The following is an 18,969-nucleotide window of genomic DNA, read 5'->3' on the forward strand; positions in this document are numbered from 1 at the left end:
GCGACATACCTTGCTCTATTAGCCATTAGGAGGTGCTTCAGGAAAGCTAAGATGGACTGTTCTGATTTTCCTCCTCTCCCCGTAGGAAGTGCCAAGCATCTGCTCACCATCTGCCCACGTAGGAGAATAAACCACAGCGGGGAATTGGAGACAAATTCTATATTCTACCCGTCTGTAGCAGTGCACATTGGAGCTCTGACACAAGATCACGATAATGAGTTAGCTCACGAGCAGCATTAACACAACTACATTTATATAACACGCAGAAGAAAATCTGGTCACAGCACTGGCTGCTTAAAGAGCATCCTTTACTGGTACGAATGATACCCCTCGTCAACCAATTCCTCAGCTGCTCACTTTGCTGCTTTGAATTTAAACACATGAAACAATCAAATTTAATTTAAGCTATGTAAACCCTGAATTTGAGTGGGGAAAAATACCTACAAACTGAAAGACTAAAATTCATAAGTTTATTTGTGTAAAAATTTACCCACAATGCAAAAAAAGCATTTCACACTGGAAATTGCAAAACAGAACAGCTTAGCATTCATGCTGCCCTTCACCCAGTTCACTGTGCCGGAGGAACAGGTTACAACAGTGTATCTAAAAAGGTCTCCCATACAGAAATTAAAAAGTTACCTAAAATTTTGAAAGCAATCGTCACCAAAACAATGAATACCGACCCTTTCTGGGTCAGTGCTTGGACAGGTTGTCTCCCCCCTCCCCCGGAACAATTTTAGCAGCAACATTAACCTAGCCTGCACAGGAGCCTGTACACTCTACTCTTAATTCAAAGTCAGTTCATTTCAATTACCAGACAATTCTCATTTTATTTACATTAGTTAATTGGATCAATTGAATAATTCACAATTTCATAGAATCTGAATGGTTACAGCACGGAAGGAGACCATTTGGCCCGTCAAGTCCATGCGGGCTCTCTATAAGAGTAATCCAACTAGTCCCACTCCCCCACCTTTTCCCCGTAGCCCTGCAAATTTTTTCTCTTCAAGTACTTACCCAATTCCCTTTTGAAAGCCACAATTGAATCTGCCTCCACCACCCCCTCAGGTAGTGCATTCCAGATCACAACCACTCGCTGTGTAAAAAAAAGTTTTTCCTCATGTTGCCTTTGGTTCTTTTGCCAATCACCTTAAATCTATGTCCTCTGGTTCTTGACCCTTCTGCCAATGGGAACAGTTTCTCTATCTACTCTGTCCACACCCTTCATGATTTTGAACACTTCTATCAAATCTCCTCTCAATCTTCTCTGCTCTGAGAACAACCCCAGCTTCTCCAGTCTATCCACGTAATTGAAGTCCCTCATCCCTGGAATCATTCTAGTAAATTTTTTTCATGCAAACCAGAACTGAACTAACATGAGAGACTGTACCACCTCAGATTCACTAGGAGTTCCTAATATCCTTCAATCAAATCCCATTAACACTGTCCCAGCTTTATTTTTAAACAAAGCAAACTTGCAAAATTAATTATGCAAACAAAAAGATTACCATCGAGTCATCGGTCTTGTCGTAGCTAATGTCGGAGTGAGAAACAAAAGATCCAGACTCATCTATTGTAGATAATCTAAAAAAAAAGTAAAAATATTTAATAACCATCAAGCCTTCAAGAGCACTCATTTTACTTACTACTTTTCCCTGTCCCAAATCTCTATACTTGCAAGATACCTGACTACCACATGTCCTCCTCCAGTTATTAACAAGTAACAACTTCCCCCAAATAAAAACATTTTTAAAAACAGCAACAAAACTACTGGGTCTCACTCAATGATGGAAATAAACGTCATACTCCACTGCCCCCTACAGAAGATCCATTTAATTTATTTGCACTGTCACCTAGAGCAAAGAATCTTTAGAACTGGATAAATTGATTGCAAGAGGGTGTGGCACCTTAAAGCTTGACCAAGACGGTGCCAAGTAACACGTAGAGAACAAGAACATAGCGCATTTCACGTCCGCAGGACGTCTTAAAGCTTACTTTTGAAATGCAGTCACCGGTGCTTTGCAGGCAAACGCAGCAGCCAATTTGCGCACAGCCAGGTCCCAAACAGCAAATGAGATGAATAACCAGTTAATCTGTTTTGGTGATGCGGATTGAGGGAATAAATTTTGGCCAGGCCTCCCTGCCAAACAGTGCTGTGGGATCAATAACGTCCGCCTGAACAAGCACAGGGCCTCAGTTTAAAGACAGCACCTCAGACAATGCAGCACTCCATTAGCACTGTACTGAAAGTGTCACCTAGATTATATTCTCAGAGTGGGACTTGAACCCATGAACTTACTCAGCTGAGAGTACAACCAGTGAGCCAAACTGACACTTGAAATCTTTAACTGTTCAAAACTGTCTGGAGCACTGATTCACTTCATTTACTGATCCAGATTTTCATACAATTCTTGATTGCAAATGCCTTATCAGAATGGTAGTTCTATGTGGAACAATTCATGAGCGAGAAACATGGTTTGTACAAATACTTAATTGTACACTAAAGCTTTTGGTGCAAGTGTTTTTAAAAGTATGATTTCCTAGGAAACCCACTAATGTACTTTGAGATGGCATTCAACTTAACTTTAAACCTATTATTAATTAAGAGCATTTTGATAAACACTGGACTCTAATGGTTGTCCATGAAGGACTGTAATGTTGTGTTGATTAAAGAGAAAGGAAAATTGGGACAGGGTGGGGGGAGAAAATAATTTTTTGCACAAAGTACTCCTTTGTAAAAGAAAATGATACATTTACCAAAGGAATTCTTGGCCTTTCTTTGCTAATATTAAGACCCTGGAATAAAGTTTCACTCCCTACAGGGCCCACTGCAGTGATATCAGTTACAGGGAGGATCCCAGTACACCCTGGAGCTGTTCTATTATAAACAGCTGGAGGAGGTAGAACTTCAAACTGGGCTGAGAGCTGCTCTGGAGGCTCGACATCAAAACCACACTACAGGCTAGGAAATTTCCTTTCACTGCCTGGCCCGTGGTTTCTCAGGGTTGGGCAGCTCCAAAGCAGCCTCTGGGCTGGTTTGAGGATCTGCCTCTAGCTGTTTGCAGTGGGGTGTATGGGGACGCTCTATGTAACTGCAGTTATTAGAGCGGCCTAGCAAAGAGGGAAAGTCTACTGGAGGGTCTCCATTGCGGCAGGAAAATTGGCGTTTTTTTAAATTAAAAGTTTTTGTTAAGTATAATTATTTTATATAAAAAGTACTTTGCATAAAAAAGTACTGCCCTTTCACTTGCCTTCCTCTTCAAGTGTCGATTAGTATTGAATGAAATTTCAATTGTGACCTTTTCTGCTTGAATAGGATACAAAGGCTAAACTGTCATTTTTTTCCCCCCAATTATTAAGCTTTACCCTAAAGCCAACAGCACAAACAATTGTTGGTGACTGAAAAGTACTACCGTCTGTTGGATGCATATCCATTAGAATTTGAGCATTTGGGGTTGAGGAAAGCAAGAGCAGACTTCTGTTCTTCATTTAATTGAATGCTGGTCGAGCCTTCTGCTATGAGGAGCTCTCGGATAAGCTGAATCTGACGTTCCTTAAATGAAAGAAAGCAATTACTACAATGGAAGAGAACCTCTGGCTCAAGTTAAATCAAATCTTAATGTGGTCATACTCCAGTGTTCCCTCCGCAAAGTAGACAGCAGGTGAGAATAGCATTGGGCTTGGCTGTGATGCCCCACAGTCAAACTGCCTGCCAATGCTCACCAACTAGGCTCACACGAAGAATGACCACAGAGGTGAGGTAGCAGTTTGCTCCTAGAGCTGTACTCTGAGCATGAGTCAATGCCATCAAGGAGGAGAAAACGTGACCAAACTGTATGAGGAGCCCCATTACAAGGTAAGGCAGCAGTCAGGCCTCATGTCATACACACGGTACTGGCAAATATTCTACAACACCATCTTAGCAGTGGAATGGTGTGATTTTGGGAGACTAAATGGGAAACAAGGTGTGCATGAAGCTACTAAGGTTCCATGTATCCGTATTTTATTAATCTGTACATGAACTGTAATACAATTATTTTGGTTCAACAAGAGAACATTAAAGCCCCAATTTTTCACGGCTCAGTCACAAACGGGGCCTCGCAGGCGGCAGATCATGAAATCAGGTACCAAACCTCCCACGAGATTCAGGGCATCCAATTTTACAAACAGTGATTTGGACAGTGAAAAATCAGGCAGAGCTAGTACTATATGAAGCTTTCTGGACATGAATTTTACATTTTTTTCCTTTAAGGATCTGCCCATAGTGCAAACTATGCCCATAAAAGCTGAAGTGCTCCCCTGCTCATGCAAGCTTCTCAAAGGCAAGTTGTAGTGGGGAGGTTTGTGCTTCAGTGCTCCCTCTGCTACATTTCACATCATGCATTACTTAGTTTTGCCCAGTGATCCTCCATTTGTGACTTTCTAGTATGTTCCCCTTCCCAATGCTTTCTCATGATTTTTGGTTACTGCTGGTGATGACATCACACCAAAGAGCTGAGGATTGCTTAGAGATATCTGCCACAGCAGGCAGCCCCTAATACACATGTGCATCAGGTAAGTGACGAGCGCAATGTTTGCAAAGGGCAACACTTTTATTATGGTTTCTGTGACAAGGAGGCATCAGCTGGACAGGATACAGCTTTCACCAGGTGGCAGGGCACCCTCGAGTGCATGTGGGCAGCACAGCTCTTCAGATCAATCCCATGGCCTTGGTGAAAGTGTTTGCTCTCAATCACAGCATTCCACAGTACCAGCTTTATCTAAAGAGACACCAGATGGATGGAGGTTATAACGGGTCTACCCTCTGCAACCACAGTTGCTGTCCCCAAAGAAAGCCCTCAACAGCAGAGGAACACCTCATCCTGGACATCTGATTTTTTTTTTAAAACAAAAAAGGTGCTGCATGCAACAGAGGTCCAATTAATGAGCAATTTGCAAAAGGGCAATGGTTCTGCACAGTACTTCAATTTGTACCTCCCAAAGGGTGCAGGAGTTCCCAACTTAAGTTTGTCCTGTGCTTGAAATTTAATAAAATTGACAGTCTTCCTCCAGACATCAGTCTTCCTCATTTGCAGCCAGGTATGAGGAAGCCAAATGACCTCCCTCCACGGAATTAGCACTTGACCTTTCATTGGACGATGGCCTTCAGCCCTAAATCGTGCCACTCTCCTTTGATGCACCTCCTGTAGCAGGATTTCCAACCCTTTGTCAAAAGTAGCAGCGCTGCCCACGTCTCCCTATTCCATTGCGAACAATTCGGCAATTTATCTGTCACCTCCACAGCTTCCGCCTTTTTTGGCAGGCTGCAGCCCTTTTAAGTCTCATTGGATTGTATGATCTGTAACCAGGTGTTCTGCAGGTCAACATCTCAGGGCAAGCTTTTCCTTTATCTGTAGCCATGTCAGATTTGGCAGGAGGGAAAGAGAGGGAATCTTGTGTCGCAAAATGTAGCATGGCCCAGTCGTGGAATCTTGAAATTCGGGCTGAAGTGTTACATACACAGAACACAATAAAGGCCTTAGATCAGAAAATGCTTTGTGAAGTTGGGAAAATGCTTTATTAACCTGGGGTTAATAAAGTTGCATCTGCATATGTACTGGCCCCTTGCTGCTGCAACTGATTGTGAAAGTATCAGCAGTAACCTTGCAATAATGCAGTACACCTTTCGTTCGATACTTCAGTGTAATAGACACGATTTTGTGTTACAAGAATCATGCTTTTAAACTCGAGCTTTAATAGCACTTTATTTCATTGCTTTCTTCCCCCATTGACAAGTTTAAACATATATTGCATCGAAAGGACATTTTACCAATGTAAAATTATTTTGAATAGCTTTTGATCTTTTCAGTGTTATACATAGTGACAGAAAATGCTGGAAACACTTAGCAGAAGCATTTGTGGTGAGAAGAAGGTAGGGTTAATCCTTCAGATCTATGACCCTGTGTCAAAACCCTAGAAGTGAAACGTCAACTTCATCTTCCTCTTTGCACAAATAACATTCCTGAAAAGCACCTTGGGACATTTTACTATGTTAAAGGTGCTATATAAATGCAAGTAGTTGTTGACCTGCTGAATGTTTCCAGAATTTCTGTTCCTATTTCAGATGTCCAGCATCTGCAGTATTTTGCTTTTTGTTTTGTACAGTTACTTCAGGATTACATAACGGAGGTTCAACTGTACTCTAGTACCAGTCATGTGATGTCATTTACCTTCAGATTGACCACCTTTATTACAGTTTTACCTACATCACCATCGCTGTTTGAGAGCAGGTGGGAGACAAGTTGAGGCGACAATACGTATAGCGCAATAGACAGATGCATATGACCCTTGTCTCTCCAATTACTAAGCCATTAGGAAAATTAGAAAGAAATAACTTTCTTTTATTTAAACACCTCATCACATCTTCAGAACATCTCAAAATGGTTCACACCCAACGCATTACTTTTGAAGTGCAACCACTTGTTCTTTAGTTAAATGCAGCAGCCAATTTGCGCACAGCAAAATCCCATTAACAGCAAATGCATTCGACCAGTTAGCCTGTGTTTTTTTTTTTAAAAGTGTTGATTGAAGATAGAATTGAGTCTGGACACAAGAATTCCTCTGCTCCTCTTTGAATAATACCATGGAAGCTGAGCAGGCAGATGGATCTCTAACGTTTTATCCGAAAGACACCACCTTTGACAATGTAGCACTCAGTACTGCACTGCAGTACTAGCCTTACAGTGGGACTTAAACCCACAATCTTTCGACTCAGATGGGAGTGCTACCAACCAAGTCAAGTGAACAAATTATAAAAAGGTGTGAAACCTAGTCAAGGGGAAATATGCAAAGAAAACCACAAATGCCAGCGATTAACACCAGAGTCAGGTGTATGTATATATAAAAAAATCTCCATTTGCTGGTTTACTTCAAAAGAATTGGTTTTAACACAAACGCAGCCCCATGGCATAAAACCACAGCCCGTAGGTGAATTGGAACCTGCATTGTCCATGCGCAAAAATATCACCTCAAAAGGTTTATGAAAAAGATTTGGTTGTGTAACCAAAGAACTGGTCAGATGCCAATAGGCTGAAGAACGTGGCTTACTGAAAATGGATATTAACCCCTTGTGGATTCATTCACGTTCTACTGTTCTTCCGTATTGCACTATTAGTATTAGTATATTGCTGCGTCTTTGCTTCCGTGTATTACTTCACCTGAAAATAAATCTGGCCAAGTAGTTTTAGTCTGCACATATTGATCTTGTGACATATTATTTGCAACTTCAGAGGTAACGGGAGAATGTGGTGGGCACTCCATGTATTCTCTGGTCAGTGGTTTAGCACGATTGGGGGTGAACTGCTTAAACTTGGGCACGTTAGCCCACACCCAGTGAATAAAAGATGCAGGTGTTGGTCCATAAAAGATCAATCTGCTTCTGAAAACAGTTGCCACGCTATGGCAAGAGCTGGGTAAAAAGCCCAAACTGCAACATCAGTTTAATGCTAAGTGCAAAGTTCCTTTAGTACTGGGTGGTTACTTAATCTAATAGTCAGTCCCATACATAGAAATGAGGAAACCAGTTTGTTTTCAGAATTAGCGGTTTAGAATGCAATTTTAAAATCATCCAGACATACCAGTCGTTCACACTCCGTTTCTGCCTTTTGCCGACGTTTCATTTCTACGTCAACTTGGTTACGAGCGTGCTTCAATTTGACATCGAGGGCGCTCCGCTCTGTCTCAGCTTTTGTTAGGCACTCTGTAGCACGGGACAGTTCCAGCTCAGTCTTTTGCCATTTTCTTCTGCACTCTTCAAAGTTTCTAGCTAACTGAATAAATTCTGCAAGAAAATAGCGACTGATATAATTGCTTTTATAAAGAAAAAGCTCTTACCAATTCAAAGCTGTTCATTCTTCCTCCATACTATCCATTAATAAGAGTCTTGCTTACTTGAGCAGATCGGGTAGGAGCAGTTGGCAGAGTGAGCGCACATTGGGGAGGGGGAGAAGCGCGTCAGTTTTAATGAATGAAAATCTCAAGTGTTCTTGAAAAGACTGGCAAGTAATAGTGTGAAAATTGTATGTATACTAACTGTACTGAATTACAATGCAAGAGAAAGTTGAACAAGCAAGCCTTGAGAAAATAATTTATATTTGATAAATATATGGAAATTAATGCAAGTTACTGACACAGTCTTCTGGTATGACAAGTAAAGATAAAGTGCATGGACATAAAATACTCAAGGGAACAGGAGTAGGCCATTCAGCCCCTCAAGCCTGTTCCACCATTCAATTAGATCATGGCTGATCTGTATCTTAACTCCATCTACCCACCTTGGTTCTGTAACCCTTAATACCCTTGCCTAACAAAAATCCATCAACCTCAGTTTGAAATTTTCAATTGACCCCAACCTCAACAGCTTTTTGGGGGAAGAGAGTTCCAGATTTCCACTCCCCTTTGTGTGAAGAAGTGTTTCCTGACATCACCCCTGAACGGCCTAGCTCTAATTTTAAGGTTACGCCCCCTTGTTCCAGACTCCCCCACCAGAGGAAATAGTTTCTCTCTATCTACCCTCTCAAATCCTTCAATCATCTTAAATACCTCAATTAGATCACCTTCTATATTCAAGGGATATGTGATCAATTTTTAACAATTGAAATCTTTACATTTCAAAAGTAATGAATTTCTTTTGTATTATAACTATTCATATTGATTCACAAGGCTTCATGATGCATAGCTGAGCCAGGTTTGAACACTCTCCCCTTGGCTTTACACAAATATACCCACAAACATTCCCAGTATTCCAAAGTAAACAAGGTGTGTAATCTCACTGATCACGACTGTATCCTAATATTGACAAAACTAAATATGCTTACGAGGCTCAATTCCTTCATTCAGTACTTCCATTTGCCTGAGCAACTGCTCGAACATGCTCCGAAGAGTCACCATTGCAGATTCCATTTTCCTGTAAAAGATTAAAACAGGCTCATTATAAAGCAACAGAACTGTAACTCTGACATAGCTCTCACTTCCCTCAGTTTTAAACCTGGTGAAATACTCCCTTGTACATATTAGAATTGCATGGAGAGAAAAGCAAAGCAGAGTCAAATTCCTTCAAAAAGACAATATTTTCAATGGGCTTTATTCAAAACCTGACAGTGGTTTAGATAAAGGTCTATCTTCAACCCTTCTCGCCCATCTGCAGGGGATCAACAGTCGTCTAGAAATCTCAAGACATTCGACAAGTCCGGTTGCAGAAAGAAATCTCCAAATGTTCACTCAAAAATCATAAAATGGCCATCAGCCCAAAGCTAGTGATAACAGCTGTTCACTTTTACAGTCCAAGCAGTTCCAGAAATCCCAGTTCAGCCTTGTTACATTTCATACAGGCAGGACAAGAGGAACACCTGGAGTATTAGCCTTACTAAACACAGTAATACAAAGCAAAAACATTGCCAATAAACAGCAAGTCACATTTAATAAGTGGAAATTTTGAGCATGACATGATTTCACTAGTCGATATTAAGGACTGATTTTGATGCAATGGTCACAAACTTATTTTTTTCAAACTGAGCATGTCCAATCACAAATGATAATGGTTTAAAGTATAAACTGCAAAGATAATTGAAACATTCAAAACAAACTTAAGCATCCCAGATGATATGCTTCCAGCTTTCTAGCAACATTAAAAACAATGCACAGTGGTTCCCTGATTTCTAAAAGAAACCCCTCTGTGCTTTTTAATGATAATACTTGTACGAGAGAGTGTTTCGTTTAAAAAGAATTGCCTATTCACTCCTCACAAATTGGATGAAGCAGTCATGTTATCAATTTGAAAATCAAATGTGCGAACAGCACTGAATGGCAAGTGGACTGCTCCAAGCTGTACTGTTAATCGATGTGAAATTTTGTTTGCTTCAAAGCACAAAGAGGGGATCTGGTGCCAATCCCATTTCATACAGAAGATAAAAAAAAACTGGCTTAAGCATGCAACAAGCACAAGCATCATTAAACTCCTATCTAACCACGTCCATTCTCCTGTTGGTTTTTCTAACTAGGGCTCACAAGTGCACAATGGAGCTAGTGTAAGATCAGGAATGTTCTGCCTCAGCATTGCAGAAGGAGTCAGTGCTGTGGACTGAAAATCCTACCCCATTAAAGTTCGGTTATAATCTTTTTGTTGAGTGGGGACGGAAATCCTAGCACCCAACAACCCCTTTGCCACCTGTTTCTACCAATATAAAATGTTAACAGCTATATTACTGTCATGTAAAACACATCATCAGTACCAGGTAGCAACCTGTTACTTCATGGATTATGCCGACAGATCAAAGCAGAGAGGGTCATGCCCACATCAATGGTCACGAATGCTGCGAAGCACCTTTCCATTCACACCGTTTATTAATTATTGATCATCAGCATTTTTGATTCTCAGCATTTATTAATTATTGATACTCAGCATTTATTAATAATCAGCATTTAATTATTGATACTCAGCATTTATTAATAATCAGCATTTAATTATTGATACTCAGCATTTATTAATAATCAGCATTTATTAATAATCAGCATTTATTAATTATTGATACTCAGCATTTGATACTCAGCATTTATTAATTATTGATACTCAGCATTTGATACTCAGCATTTATTAATTATTGATACTCAGCATTTGATACTCAGCATTTATTAATTATTGATACTCAGCATTTGATACTCAGCATTTATTAATTATTGATACTCAGCATTTGATACTCAGCATTTATTAATTATTGATACTCAGCATTTGATACTCAGCATTTATTAATTATTGATACTCAGCATTTGATACTCAGCATTTATTAATTATTGATACTCAGCATTTGATACTCAGCATTTATTAATTATTGATAATCAGCATTTATTAATAATCAGCATTTATTAATTGTTGATACTCAGCATTTATTAATAATCAGCATTTATTAATTGTTGATACTCAGCATTTATTAATAATCAGCATTTATTAATTGTTGATACTCAGCATTTATTAATAATCAGCATTTATTAATTATTGATACTCAGCATTTATTAATTATTGATACTCAGCATTTATTAATTGTTGATACTCAGCATTTATTAATTGTTGATACTCAGCATTTATTAATTGTTGATACTCAGCATTTATTAATTGTTGATACTCAGCATTTATTAATTGTTGATACTCAGCATTTATTAATTGTTGATACTCAGCATTTATTAATAATCAGCATTTATTAATTGTTGATACTCAGCATTTATTGATAATCAGCATTTATTAATTATTGATACTCAGCATTTATTTGATAATCAGCATTTATTATTTATTGATCATTAGCATTTATTAATTATAGCTCGTCTGCAGATATACCAGAAGCCGGCGAGGCCCGGCTACTCAGGACTTTCCCACAGCAGATGGAGATACACAACAACCGAAAAAAAAACCCAGGACGGAGAAGGGAAACGGCGATTCCCGCTCTCACACTCGGCAAAAGCCCGAGCTCACCCCCTCCTCTTCGGGTAGAAGGGGCATGGCGCCATCGGCGGTAGTCGCCGTTGGGAGACCAGCAACAGTTTCGGGCGAGAACAGAACAACTCCCGGGTCACAGCTTTCTCCTTCTCCACCCCGTACTTACCGCCCTTCCCGAGCCCGGGCCCGCTCTCCGATCTCCGATCTCCGCTCCCGGCGATTGTTCCGTTAACTCCAAATTTCTGCCGCACTTTTCCCGGCCTGATTTGAAATTTCACCAACGGCCAATCAGACGACGCTTCGTCGAAGTCCTCCACGCACCGCGAGTGACGTAATCGCGCACCTTAAAGGGAACGTCGCCGTCTCTTTTTCGTCACGAGGGTGAAGGACAGGCTTATTTGGCCGACTGCTCCTCTTCCAGTATTCAAAGCAAAAGGGAAATACTGCGGATGCTGGAAATCTGAAATAAGAACAGAAAATGCTGGAAATACTCAGCAAGTCAGACAGCATCTGTGGGGAAAGAAACAGAGTTAATGTTTCAGGTTGAAGACTTTTGGTCAGAACTGCCAGGCAGTGAGTTCTGATGAAGGGTCTTCGACCTGAAACATTGGGCTCTATTTTCGCACCCGCGATCGGGTGCGTTCCTGGCAGGGGGGGGGCTACGAAAATCGGGGATTCCCAGGGCGGGTCGGCAGCCCGGCTCCAACCCGCCCACTTCTGGGTTTCCCCACAGACGCGCTGACATGCGCGTGCAGCCCCCGCATGCGGGACTCGCGCCGGCAATTAAAGCCGTTGGGGTGCCACTTAAAGTACTTGAATGGGTATTTAAGGTTGTTTACAGACCTGATTGACCTGTTATTTTAGGAGGGGTCGGATTTTGCAACTGACTGGGACTGTTTCCCGTACTGGGGGAAACACTCCCAGTTGAAATGGACGTGTTGCAGCCATCAGCCTGTGGCAGCTGCAAAGGTCCATTTGACAGGTGGGGGGAGACCCTCACTCATTGCAGGAGGCCACTCTGTCACTTTGGACAAAGTTTGGCCTCCACCACCCTCCTCCTAACAATAAAATTCACCAACTTGCACACTTACCCCGGGGTCCAGACACATGTACCTACCTTGCGGACCCCCTCAGATGTACATCTTCCGGATGGGGGCTGCTGTAGCTGCAGTCATGACCTCCTCGGAGGGCGAACAGCATCACCAGCCTCACCAGCCTCGCCGTCCGCCTCTGACACGTGGAGCTCCACAACACAGTGCTGTGACACATCCACCTGCACAGCAGGAGGGAGGGCAACGGCAGAGAGAGATGCGTCACAGAAGGCACTACCCTCAACACAGGGTCTACAGACCGAGGCTCAGCTTCCTGGACCTCTCTGAGCAGCATTGCACACGGAGGGTCAGAGTCACTCGACATGCAGTCGTGGACATCTGCAGCCTCCTTCATGCCGAGCTGCTCCCGGCTGGCCCGAGCACCATCTTCTTACCTGTCGCTGTCAAAGTCACCACTGCCCTCAACAACTTCTCCTCCGCATCCTTCCAGGGTGCCACCGGGGACATCGCCGACGTCTCTCAGTCGTCTGCACAAAAGAGCCCTGCAAATACACCTACACCCACTCTGCAGTGACACAATGGGTGGCATCAGGTGTGGGTCTTCATTGTGATCCTCAGGAAAGGGCATTATTGCACAAACCAGACAAAATTCACAAAGATGTGGCAGTAGTGGTGCCAATATAATATGTAATGTGAGTTGATCAGAAATTAAATATAAGTAAAAACCATGACAAACCCTCAAACACCCTTGTGCATCCCCTTCATGCTCACGACACGTTTGCCTTACGCTTCCTACTGCACATATGTGATGCATGCCCTGTGGCTGCAGCACAGGTAGTGGCAGGTTGAGTGAGGCTGACCGTGAAAGAGGTGCATGAGTGGGTGAGTATGAGATAGAGCCATGAGATTGTATGAGGATTGGGTTGAGTGGTAGTGGCGGGTTGAGTACTGGCGAGGTGAGTAAGTGCAGGTAAGATGAGGATGAGGTTTGAGTGGGTGTGAGGGGTGATGTGACAGAGTAGTGTTGGCAGTGCAGAAGGAGATGTGAGGTGGGGGCAGTGATGTGGCAGACGGAGTGTAGGGGAATGAGTAAGTGTACTCACTGTGGCTGACCTACTGAGGTCATTGCAGCGCCTCCTGCACTGTATGCAGGTGGGCCATATGTTGGTGGTGCAGGTGACCTCCTCTGCCACCTCGAGCCAGGCCTTCCTGGTGGCAGAGGCAGACCGCTTCCTCCCGCCCGCCGGGGGGAAGATCTCTGTCCTCCCCCTCCTCACTCCATCCAATAAGAGCTGGAGTGAGGCATCATTAAACCTGGGAGCAGCCTTCCCCCTGGACTGCTCCATGCTGTGATTTTTTTCTGTTTCTTGCAGCATCTGTCAGTGGAGGACTGCCCCTTTAAATAGAGCTCCTCCAGCTGACAGACCTTACTGCGCATGCGCAGCCCGCCCGACGCGCAGATCAGCAGCGGGGAACCCGGAGGAGCAGGTAAGTGGATCCAATGAGGCTGCGATTGCGTGCGGAGCAGATTGATTTCACCGGGCGCGTTACCCACGCGCTCAATCGACCCCCCGCCGCGAACCCGCCGCCCTGGTAATATCGGGCCCATTAACTCTGTTTCTTTCCCCACAGATGCTGCCTGACTTGCTGAGTATTTCCAGCATTTTTCTAAAATAACCCGTAAGGAGACACTGGGTTGCCCCAGTGTCACCAACCGGAAACATAGAAAATAGCAGCGGGAGTAGGCCATTCGGCCCTTCGAGCCTGCTCCGCCATTCAATATGATCATGGCTGATCCTGTATCTCAATACCATATTCCCGCTCTCTCCCCATACCCCTTGATGCCTTTTGTAAAAACATAGAAAGCAAACAAAAGTGCCCCCCTCTTTTAAAGGGACACAAATAATAAAAAACTTAATCACCAAATCCAAAGGAAACATAAAGTTAAATAATAATGTTATTACTATTATCCACTATATATCTTCCAGTGCTACAACTCACCCAGCTGAGTATCTAACTACATCTTGAAACACCCCTGATTCCACTCTCCATTAACTTACATTTCTGATCTGACTGACCTTAAAGTAACCAGCGGTACAGGACATACACTCACATTTAATTATTGGAGGCAAGTGTATGCTCACTGCCTGGCAGCTGTGAACTCTGGCGTAGGGGTGTCTCCTCTGGGCCTACAATGGACAAACCCAGTCCCCCCTTGCATTGAAGCGGCAGAAGTTGGAAAGCGACAGGAGCACGAGAACTTCAACCAAAAATCAACGCCTGGCTTCTACCTTCTGTTGCCGCAGTGCCTGCTCACAGTATGCAATACGTTCAATCCCACGGAGTAGGAGCTGGGATGGAGTGGGGAAAGAGAGCAGGGTGGAGTGGTGAGAAGTGGAGGGGTGAAGAGTACTGAAATGGGAGGGGAGAAGGAGGAGAGTGTCAGTGTGAATTGAGAGGGGAGAAAGAAAGCATTTATATAGCACCTTATCACATCTCAGAAAAACCCCAAAGTACTTCACAGACAATGAATTACTTTGAAGTGCATTTGCTGTTATGTGGGCAAACATGGCAGCCATTTTGCACACATCTCACAAAAACGAAATGGTTGACCAGTTAATCCGTTTTTGGCGATGTTCATTGGGAGAGGAATATTGAACAGGACACCAGGACAACTCGCTGCACTTTGAACAGTGTTGTGGGATCTTTAACATCCACCTGAGCCATCCCTCAGTACTGCACTGAAGTGTCAGCCTAGATTATGGGCTCAAGTCTCTGGAGTGGGGCTTGAAGTGTGCCAGTCTGAACTGGGGAGTGGGGGTTGGCATAACATGCTTCCATTTCAGTGAATAACCATATAATTTATAGTCAGGTTTAGCAACAGAGAGTATCTTTACAGATCCATAATGGCCTTCCATTTCTCCACAGGAAATGAGGGAAAATCCCTGCAGTGCAACTAATGGAATGTTGGACATACCTTAGTTTAAATTATGACAAGCCCATGTCACATGTCACGGGCCTATATTCAAAGCTGTTATCCTGTTGTCAGTATTTCTGATGCTGTTGGTGGGCCTGCATGTATGTGCCCACGAGACTATCGTATCAACTAAATATTAACTGGAAAGGCTGGCTGGCTCTCTCACCTCTCCCCCTCCTGACTCTGCTGCCTCCCTTGCTCTGCTGTTGCTCCTGGTGATGATTACACTGCTCAATCTCCCATAGCCTGCGGAACATCCTCCTTTTGTCCTAGTGGCTGGCTGGCTTGCTTCTGATGGCAGGCTGCTGGTGATATCTTGCTCTGGGTGGCTTCCAGTGGTTGCCTGACAGCTAGCTACAGCTGGTGGCTGCTTGCTAGTGGAACTCTGTCTTCTGATGCCTGGCTGCTGCTGGTGGTGACCGACTGCTGCTGGTGACTGGCTGCTGCCGGTGACTGGCTGCTGGTAGTGACTGACTGCTGGTGGTGACCAACTGCTGGTGACTGGCTGCTGCCGGTGACTGACTGCTGCCCGTGACTGGCTGCTGCCGGTGACTGACTGCTGGTGGTGACTGGCTGCTGCCGGTGACTGGCTGCTGGTAGTGACTGGCTGCTGGTAGTGACTGACTGCTGGTGACTGACTGCTGGTGGTGACTGACTGCTGGTGGTGACTGACTGCTGGTGGTGACTGGCTGCTGGTAGTGACTGACTGCTGGTGACTGACTGCTGGTGGTGACTGACTGCTGGTGGTGACTGACTGCTGGTGGTGACTGGCTGCTGGTAGTGACTGGCTGCTGGTAGTGACTGGCTGCTGGTAGTGACTGACTGCTGGTGACTGACTGCTGGTGGTGACTGACTGCTGGTGGTGACTGGCTGCTGGTAGTGACTGGCTGCTGGTAGTGACTGGCTGCTGGTAGTGACTGACTGCTGGTGACTGACTGCTGGTGGTGACTGACTGCTGGTGGTGACTGGCTGCTGGTGGTGACTGGCTGCTGGTAGTGACTGGCTGCTGGTAGTGACTGGCTGCTGGTAGTGACTGACTGCTGGTGACTGACTGCTGGTGGTGACTGACTGCTGGTACTGACTGACTGCTGGTGACTGACTGCTGGTGGTGACTGACTGCTGGTAGTGACTGGCTGCTGGTAGTGACTGGCTGCTGGTAGTGACTGGCTGCTGGTGACTGGCTGCTGGTGGTGACCGACTGCTGGTGACCGACTGCTGGTGGCGACCGACTGCTGGTGACCGACTGCTGGTGGTGACCGACTGCTGGTGTTAACTGGCTGCTGGTGACTGGCTGCTGGTAGTGACTGGCTGCTGGTGACTGGCTGCTGGTGGTGACCGACTGCTGGTGACTGACTGCTGGTGGTGACTGACTGCTGGTGACCGACTGCTGGTGGTGACTGACTGCTGGTGTTAACTGGCTGCTGGTGACTGACTGCTGGTGTTAACCTGCTGCTGGTGACTGACTGCTGGTGTTAACTGGCTGCTGGTGACTGACTGCTGGTGTTAACCTGCTGCTGGTGTTAACTGGCTGCTGGTAACTGACTGCTGGTGGTGACCGACTGCTGCTGGTGACCGACTGCTGCTGGTGACCGACTGCATTAGAGGCCCAATTTTGACATGTGAAATTTGTCTGCCCCCCTCCTTAGATCTTTTTGAAGCCAAAGCTAAAACCCCATGAGCAGCGAGGAAATGGAAAGATTTAATTTTCTTGTGAGGTCATTTCATCCTCAGTGCCGAGCCTGGCATAAACCATTGTAAGTCAGATCATGAATATTTGTTTGTTTGTTCAAAATGGCACCTCGTACTCCCAAACAAAATGGCTGTGTTGTTTCATGGTGAGGATGCTGAAAAGGGCAATGTATTCATGTTAACACAGATTCACAAAGTACAACATTTCACACACAATATCTGTGATGGCCAGTAGGTGGCAGGTATGTCACAGTGAATTTGTTGCACACCATGTATATTGAGGCTAGCTGATAAAAATTATAGCTAGTTTTTGCAGTTTTGGATGAGAATTCACTAAGTCCATGTCTTCAACATTCTACTGTCAGCAAACAGCAAAATAAAAGCTTTAAAAATGACATGATTGGCTTCGTTGGCTGTAAAGCACTTTAGGACGTCCTGAGGTCATGAAAGGCACGATATAAATGCAAGTCTTTCTTTCCATGATCTATCATTTAAAAAAATAATAAAAATTGAAGATGGTACTGAGCTATACAGGAGGGTGGCAGTCGACCTTAGAGCTAGAGAGAGGGGGCATCAGCCCTGATCGCTATCCAGTGACCCTTGCTGGAAAGTGTGTGTGGACACTGGGTGAAGACAGGATTGAGGCCTGCCTACGTGCAGCGCAACATCCCGCTTTGAATCCTGGGAGTTATGACACTTCCTGTGATTTGCTGCCCAAGTACCACAGTTTTGCATAAACTGTCCCCAAGGCAGTGAGATTCCTGGTCTCTGTGCAAACCTTGAGTGTGAACTAATCATTTGCACGAATGAATGTTGATGGCAGGGAGCACTGAGCCTGATTTTGCAGTTGACATATTGCATTAGACCTTTTTGTAATATCAAAAACCATTAAGTGATTTCAAGGTTGTTATCCAATTCCGATTCCAGGCAACAATTATAAACCACTCAGGCTTTGCCCCTTAACATAGACCTTTTGTCAAGTCTAAAACCAGACACGAGGGGATAGGAATTGGGTACGGATCATAGCTTGAGTTCTGATGTCTGCTTTATGGCTGGTGATAATGAATTAAAAAAAACTCAATCTATATCTTGTTAAAAATCTTATGTCTTCACCCGCTTCTTGTCTTCAAAATCTTACTTCCTGTTGTCGCTCTTGTCATCACACTTTTGTGTCAACTTTTTTTCCTGATAAATTCCTATGTCCACATTTATAATGGAAACCACCGAAAACTCATCACCATGTCATTTCACAATCCAGCCATCGGGTGGCAATGTATTATCCCAACCCACCCCACCAACAAATCATTCAAAATGCTTTCTGAAAACATTTCATACGTAATTTTATTTCTCAGTAACTGAAATGTCTAATGTCCAAAATAAGATTTTAAACAAAATAAAACACTTTAAACATATATATTTCACAATAACATGATTAAATTTATCAACTGAATTATCTTTTAATGTCTTCATTAAAGTTATTATTTGAAGGCTTCAGCCTCACTTGTGTTTTGTTGACTGTTAGAAAACGAAAATGTTCCAATTGTTAACACCTGTGAGGCAGAGAGGAAATGAGACAGCAAGCAACAGAAAGGTACAGCAAGACAGAGAGGGAGAGACAGAGAGAGAGAGAGACAAACAGATTGACAGAGTGTCTTTCCTCATTATAATTTGATTTCTTTTAAATAAAAAACAAGTTAAAATTTGAAAGCAAACAACGCTGATTTGAGGGAAAAGAATAGGAGAGGAGGATTGGAGGGGGTAGGGAAATAGGTTAAAAATGAGGAGGC

General features: G+C 43.7%; 1 protein-coding gene across 1 annotated transcript in view; it reads right to left on the reverse strand.

Annotated features, from left to right (window-relative positions):
* The window catches only part of racgap1 (Rac GTPase activating protein 1), a 28,802-nt gene extending 16,988 nt beyond the window's left edge, over window positions 1-11,814 (reverse strand). Inside the window, exons 1-5 of the mRNA XM_067976669.1 lie at window positions 11,631-11,814; window positions 8,856-8,944; window positions 7,617-7,819; window positions 3,414-3,553; window positions 1,509-1,584 (exon numbers count right to left, since the gene is read on the reverse strand). Of these exons, the coding sequence (XP_067832770.1) occupies window positions 1,509-1,584; window positions 3,414-3,553; window positions 7,617-7,819; window positions 8,856-8,940 (504 nt within the window). The 5' untranslated portion in view covers window positions 8,941-8,944; window positions 11,631-11,814. The remainder of the gene's footprint in view (window positions 1-1,508; window positions 1,585-3,413; window positions 3,554-7,616; window positions 7,820-8,855; window positions 8,945-11,630) is intronic.
* Between the last annotated feature and the right edge of the window lie 7,155 nt (window positions 11,815-18,969).

The sequence above is a fragment of the Heptranchias perlo genome, chromosome X, assembly GCF_035084215.1.
Source record: "Heptranchias perlo isolate sHepPer1 chromosome X, sHepPer1.hap1, whole genome shotgun sequence".
Lineage (NCBI taxonomy): Eukaryota > Metazoa > Chordata > Chondrichthyes > Hexanchiformes > Hexanchidae > Heptranchias > Heptranchias perlo.